Genomic DNA, 7344 nt, shown 5'->3' with positions numbered 1-7344 from the left:
GTCAAGGAACAAGTAACATGACAACTAAGACAGATAGCGTGATGTGGCCCATCACCTATTCAGAGTATCACAATATGAATCCAGACATTGATGTTTAGTATGCATTATTTTTAATTGACTGTAAAACTGCAGATGAAAAATTAAAACAAACTCCATAATAGCAGAACTGATAAACCTTCAAATTAAGCAGAAACTCAGCAAATTATGCCCAGACAGCTGCTCTTGCAACAGTCTTTGCAAAAAAATAAATAAATAAACATTTAATTGAGAAAATAAAAAATATTAGAATAAAATATCAGAATACATCAATAGCAGAGCCTTTCAAACCTGAACTTTTTCTGCAAGTAGTTTGTAAAAACGTCTTAAGCATCACACTGGTGATAAGAGTGACTCATTTAACTGCAGTAGAGCCTGTTAACACGTAGAATGTCATTGCGGCTCATCTCAGTGGCACGTCCAATGGGAACATCATTATCTGGTATAGGGACGATGGTCGGCATCGTGTTCCTGGAGAAAGCATACCTGGACCAACACAGTTTGTTTGTAATTAATGTTTTGGCCTTAGAACAATGAGTTTGAGGAAATAGTTTTTTTCTTAAAGAGTATAATACTTTACCTTGTATAGTGCATGACAGAGTTGTAGTCATATGGAGTGTTCAAATTGTTGGTGTCAACTTTATCAAAATTGTGTTTTTTGTCTGTGAATAAATTAATCACATAATTATATTGTTGTTTCTTTTGTCTTCTTTGACTGTCAGAACAAAGGGCAGAACAAATACCATTGCATAAACCACTGTGTGCATCTCTCTCTCTCTCTCTCTGTCTCTCTCTCTCTCTCTCTGTCTCTCTCTCTCTCTCTCTTTCTCATTTCATTTTTTCTCAATACATTCTTGATAAATAGATGGAAATTATTTATCCACTTAATAGTGAAGCTTTCTGAGTTTCCATTTATGGAGCCATAAATGGAAACTCAAAATGCTTCAATATGAACTACTGCACTATAGTTCATAATAGTTATGATAGTTGTAATTCAGGGATACCTAAGGATGCCTTAGGGATAACCAGTTCTACAAGGTCCACAAAACTCAACACAATGCATCAGATCTAACAGTGATAGACCTTCAGGTGCAAGGTCCTTTAAATGTCCTGGAAACTGTCCTTTCCTCTGCTGTGTCTGGAAAGTTTCCATCCACTAGGAAAAATCTGTTGAATGGCCCTCTAATTCACAATTCCCACTAGAGATTCTCAGAAGCACTGGCTCTCCAAGCTATAATTCTATGCCAAAGATGGCAAAAATCAATGTTTTTTCTTTAGGTTAACTTCAAATGTTCACTGTCAGACAGTGAAAAGTGTATAGAACAAAAGTAAACAAACTCTATTAACCAGGAATAGCAAGCGTGAAATTCCTGGTCTGCTCACCTGGTATAACATTTTCGTAGAGGATTTTGACATGCTTGTCACGGTCACTACGAGTCTGCTCATGTTTAAAGCCCAGAGCATGGAGAAGCTCATGTTGGATGATGTGATAGTAAATACAGCCACTGCGTTTTAGGGACACAACCTGCCTTCCACCCCTGCGACCCACGTAAGAGTAGCACCTGTACAGCAAAGAATATATACTCAAGCCTGCTTTCATTACATGAGAACTGGGATGGGAGTTAAAGCAAATGTTGAAAATATGTTTCTGAAAAATGGTCTCCAATATTAGGATTGTTGACATACCCTGTGTCTGAGATTATATCAATGTAGTCTTCTTCATTGGTGTGAGGTATGAATTGGATACAGGTCGAATTTTGGAAGGAATCCAGCCCACGCAGGATATTTCTTTTTTCAGAGCATGCTGTCAGAAAGATAGAAGCTTGTTAATGATAGCTAATGGAGCTCTGACACATCTTACTTTGAAGCCAGGTAAAAAGTGATACTCACAATATTCCCTGGAAATGGTGAAGGGCACCTTAACCTTCCTGTCACTGCCCCTGCGCCATTTGCACCCACGAGAAGTACATGGATCTGCATTCTGGAGCCCAGTGTATACTGCTATGTCACCATGTATAATGGTGAATTCACCCTTTGACTTTCCTATCCAGTAAAACACAATTGTATACTTCACACTAGGATTTTTAGTGTATGCATTTTTCAGACATCTTTTAAGAAAACAGCATTAAAAATGAAAAAAAGGGGGAAAAAAAACCTGTTTTACTTAATAAGACTGAATACTAAAAGCTATACCTACATTTCTTTCGATTAAAGATCCTACTGTTGATTGTATGGTATTGATTGTTGAACATGTATAAATGTGTGCATGTTTAACACTTGTCCCAGAACCAGTGAAACTAGGTCTAGTGAAAATGTACTTTCCACAAAAACATTTACTAATTGGAAGTAGACATCATCTATTTAATTAAAATTAATAAAATATTTTATTTATATAGTGAACAATAACAAAAGCACAGAGGAAAGCAGAATACATTTCTTGAAATGGATATTGAAACAGAAGTAATTTGCTATAAGATAGGTCAGACAATTGTTTCTACCAATAAAATACTGATGTTGAATCCATAAGTGAAATCTAGTTGTATAACCTTTTGCTAAAAGGTTATATATAAAGGGCTGTGTGGGTATGATAAGTGTTTATTATTTTATATATATATATATATATATATATATATATATATATATATATATATATATATATATATAGCTTATTTATATTCATTCTAACCCAACCAATGGTCATGAAAATACCTACAATACATTATATGTCTCTCTGTATGTCTCTCTCTCTCTCTCTTTCCAATCTTACCAGCATTCTTGTTGGCTCTTTCAATTATGGCAGATACAGAGAAATAATCCTGGTCAATGTTGTTATCTGAAATGGATTTAGTGATGTTAGTAAAACAAAGCTGTAAAATTTCAAAACTGTACAGATAAATTAATTAAGAATCTGAATCTTACCAGTCTCCTCAGAGGTCTCATTAAGCAATGCCTGGTTGATAAATATTTATAATGTCTGAGCTGACATTTTTATTAAGCACATGTCGATAGTTGAAATTTTTTAGATTTTCTCTAAATTACTCATAATGTATTTTATGTTAATTTCTGTTAGCTCACCTTTATGGAATGACTCTGAACTAGACTGATGCTGAGCAGCAGCAGGATGATGCCTTGAATCAGGTACATGATGAGAGTCACATTCAGTTGCAGCACCGAGACTGAAGAATGCTCATGCAGAAGTACAGTTTAAATACACTCATAAGAGTTTACCACTTCCCTCTCACAGAACTCAGCTTCAGCATCTCAAGGGTTATGGCAAACCAAAAAAAACGGAACTAGAAAATCTTATGCAAAAATCTAGTTGTTTATTCCCCCTTGACATTTCACATGCAATACTTTTTGTAAAACACTTTTGAAACTTCTTTGAAATATTTCAACTGTTGAAACTTGGGCTGAAATCTATTTTTATTCTAATGAACAAATGTATATTTAAAAAGCAGATGTCCAGAAAAACTGTATTTTAGGTCTTTTCACACATTCTGGTGAGTCCAAATCATAGTGAAATTGATACTTTTGGTGCTATGTCAGTCATTTGGTTTTACACTAGTCAAGTCAAGTCAAGTGGCTTTTATTGTCATTTCAACCATATACAGTTGGTACAGTACATGGTGACAGGAAACAACGTTCCCCCAGGACCATGGTGCTACATAAAACAACAGACTAACTACATGTGATGACACAGAACTAAATAAAACCTACACATTTTTACATAAAGTGCATGTGCAAACATGTGCTAACAACACAGGACAGTACAATAACTACTAAACAGGACATTAGGCACAGTAAGTGACAGTGTAGAGCTGAGCAGTACACAGTTCTAGTAATGAAGTGATGTAAAAGATAGGTGCAGAAGAGTAACAATATAATTTAAAAATGCTGTGAATGTAAACATAACATGCTATGCCTTAGTATTCAGCTGATTAGCTTATCCCAAATATGGACATAGCAGTTATTGCAGTAGCAGCCAGGTAAAGTGTAGAATAGTGACAAGAAATTAAATACAATATTTTTCTAAGCACAGTAGCAGCAAAAATGCAATACAGTCGATACAGAAATGTGCAAAAATAGCAATGGGAATGGTATGGTGTTCCATTCAGCCTGTGTATGTGCATGTGTGTGTGTGTGTGTGTGTGTGTGTGTGTGTGTGTGTGTGTCAGTCCAATCTGTATACAATCTTTGAGTATTGAGGTGTCTGATGGCTTGGGGGAAGAAGCTGTTACACAGTCTGGCCGTGAGGGCCTGAACTCTTCGGTAACTTTTGCCAGATGGCAGGAGGGTGAAGAGTGTGTGTGAGGAGTGTGTGGAGTCATGCACAATCCTGGTGGCTTTGCGGATGCAGCGTGTGGTGTAAATGTCTATGATGTAGGGAAGAGATACCCCGACGATCTTTTCAGCTGTCCTCACTGTCCGCTGTAGGGTCTTGCGATCCGATACAGTGCAATTTCCAAAACAGGCAGTGATGCAGCTGCTCAGGATGTTCTCAATGGTTCCTCTGTAGAACCTGGTGAGGTTGAGGGGTGGGAGATGGGCTTTTTTCAGCCTTCACAGAAAGCAGAAGCACTTCTGGGCTTTCTTGGTTATGGAGCTGCGGTTGAGGGCCCAGGTAAGGTTCTCCGTCAAGTGAACACCAAGAAATTTGGTGCTCTTACTCTGTATTATTAATAAAATGATGATGGGCTGGAAACTTACATGTAGAAGTATTTTATTTATTTTAATGAAATACGGTGACATAACGAGGTAATCTAACCTTTGGCGACTGCACATAGAAATGCAACTATGCACAGAGAACATGGCGCCATGGTGCTAGATGATTAAATAATAATGAAAATAACTAGTTTAAAGCATTTTCTCTACCTTCTCTATCTTATCCAACATCTATTTTCTTTTTGTTTGTTTTATGTTTTCCATAAGGGGTGTGCACAATTGTACAATGAGTTTATCATATATAGTTTCTGTTTTCACTTGAATTTTGCTGTTTGCTGTATCACATAAAAGGTTGAAAAAGATCTGACATGATTTATCTTGGTTTATTCTATTTTATTGTTTTACATCAGAAAAACCTGTCATTTTAACAGGGGGTGTATGCTATTCATATCTACTGCATGAAACATCCCCTCTAGTAGTAAAATCATTGCCAAAAGGCCATCAAATACAGTCCTAGTTTAGTACCTTGATCTCAGAGTCATGTGTTATGTTTGGAGAAAGGGAAACACTGCATTCCAGTATAATAACCTTATCCCATCTGTGAAACATGGTGGTGGTAGTATCATGGTTTGGGCCTGTTATGCTGTTTGTAGGCTCTTTTAGCTGTCTAAAACATAAGAAATATAAAAATTGTACACACATTTTTTTCATTGTTTTATTCAGGTCAATATAACATGCTATAATTTTATAATGTTTATTATAATTTTATATATTCAATATACAGCTGAAATCAAAATTATTCAACCCCCATTGCAAATCAGGTCTTTTGTCAAAATTTACAGACTTTCAGCTGTTTTCAATGAACAAATCAAACAAAAGCAATTGAAATAGTTCAACACAATGAATGCTTCAGGTGGTTTCCCCAAATTCAACTGAAAATGCAACTTCTAATGACTTCTCCAGTTTAATAATTATTACATTTGGACAATTAAATGTAGACAATTAAATTATTCATTAGTTGCACCAGATGTGCTTGAGCTGGAAAACATGAAATACCTGGACAGGGCAGAAAAAGGAAGCTATCAATAGCTGGGTTTACATGGACAACAATAATCCACTCTTAATCCGATTAAGACCATACTCTAATTAAGAAACTACCATGTAAACAGCAATTTTTACTTACCTTAATCTAATTAAGGTCATAATCGAAGTAAGCAATAATCTAATTAAGACAGGTGGAGTACTCCTGTTTTAGTCGCATTATGGACGTGTAGTAGTGACATGTAAACACCTTAATCACATTATGAACGTCGTGTGGGAGTTTTCACCGCATTTTGTGACAGGACACGATCACACATGGCAGTTTTACGTTTTACGGCGAACAAGAGAGTTTGGCTGTGTCCCAAATCGCATACTTTCCTACTATAGTGGGGAAAAATACATGTATCTCGGCTACTATATAGATGGTAACTACGCAATTTGGGACACACCCACCGCTTCAAGCAGTTGTCTATTAGCACGTATAGCATGACAAATAATTACCTGCACTTAAATGAACTGCGTTCGTAAAAAAAATAAATAAAAACACCCAAAACTGTATACGGTACCATAACGAAGACGAACTGTATGTTGATACGTGAAATTCTGGAGGGACGTCGGACGGCGTGGCGCGGTGACGTAATGACGCTGGCTGTTAATCTAATTATGTTCTAAAACATGTAAAACAGGAACATGACAGGAGTATTCTAAAAGCGACTCATGTAAACACCTTAATCACATTATTATCTTACTCAGAGTAAGGTCAATAATTAGATTACTGCTGTCCTGCAACCAGATTTCTGAGAAGGCAGGTTGAGAAAAACTATCGAATGACTGCAAAAGACCTGCAGCAAGACTTTGTGGTAACAGGCACTGAGGTTTCAGTGAGACGGTTCAAAATTGTGTCAGTTCAAAAACAAGGTCGGTTCAAAATCATATAAATAAGCCACAGAAGTTTTGGGATTCAGTTGTGTGAAGCGATTAAACAAAACTGGAACTTTTCGGCACAATCGATAAGCAGTATGTCTGGAGGAAGAAGAATGATGAAAGAACACTCTGTCCACAGTGAAGCATGTTGGTGTCTCAGTGATGCTCTGGGGCTGCTTTGCATCCTCTGGCACTGGAAACCTGCAGGGTGTGGAAGGCAAGATGGATTAATTGAAGTATCAGGAAATCCTAGGAGAAAACGCCATCCTGTCTGTGAGGAAGCTGAAGCTTTGGCATCATTGGACCTTCCAACAGAACAATGATCTCAAGCATACCTCAAATTCCTCCAAGGCTTGGTTGCAGAAGAAGTCCTGGAAGATTCTACAGGACCATCACAGTCACCTGACTTGAACCCCATAGAAAATCTTTGGTGGGATTTGAAGAAGGCGGTTGCAGCATGAAAACCCAAGAATATTACTGAACTGGAGGCCATTGCTCATGAGAAATGGGCTAATATTCCTCAGGGACGTTGCCAGAAGCTGGTGTTTGGCTCTGCATCTCATTTTCAGCAGGTCATAACAGCAAAAGGGTGTTCTACTAAGTACTAAATATGCTTAATGTTAAGGGGTTGAAATAATTTAGATTTTTCATTATAAGTTGCATTTTCAGTTGAATTTGGGG

General features: G+C 37.0%; 1 protein-coding gene across 1 annotated transcript; it reads right to left on the bottom strand.

The window, feature by feature from the left end:
- Nucleotides 1-329: 329 nt before the first annotated feature.
- On the bottom strand, nucleotides 330-3372 carry LOC128602934 (low choriolytic enzyme-like). The gene is made up of 8 exons (XM_053617078.1): nucleotides 3112-3372; nucleotides 2956-2986; nucleotides 2804-2869; nucleotides 1927-2079; nucleotides 1723-1840; nucleotides 1420-1598; nucleotides 617-698; nucleotides 330-522 (listed from the first exon to the last, which is right to left on the bottom strand). The coding sequence occupies exons 1-8, from the start codon at nucleotides 3178-3180 to the stop codon at nucleotides 396-398; spliced, it is 825 nt and encodes a 274-aa protein (XP_053473053.1). The 5' UTR covers nucleotides 3181-3372; the 3' UTR covers nucleotides 330-395.
- Between the last annotated feature and the right edge of the window lie 3972 nt (nucleotides 3373-7344).

Source organism: Ictalurus furcatus, chromosome 27 (assembly GCF_023375685.1).
Source record: "Ictalurus furcatus strain D&B chromosome 27, Billie_1.0, whole genome shotgun sequence".
Lineage (NCBI taxonomy): Eukaryota > Metazoa > Chordata > Actinopteri > Siluriformes > Ictaluridae > Ictalurus > Ictalurus furcatus.
This window is presented reverse-complemented; position numbering and strand designations above follow the sequence as displayed.

What these genes read in the sequence shown, in the direction of transcription:
- LOC128602934 (XM_053617078.1), bottom strand. Translation starts at nt 3,180, where the DNA reads ATGTACCTGATTCAAGGCATCATCCTGCTGCTGCTCAGCATCAGTCTA. An exon ending in TGAGACCTCTGAGGAGACTG is followed by an intron (nt 2,870 to 2,955) that starts GTAAGATTCAGA and finishes AATCCATTTCAG; the next exon opens with ATAACAACATTGACCAGGAT. An exon ending in CACCATTTCCAGGGAATATT is followed by an intron (nt 1,841 to 1,926) that starts GTGAGTATCACT and finishes TCTTTCTGACAG; the next exon opens with CATGCTCTGAAAAAAGAAAT.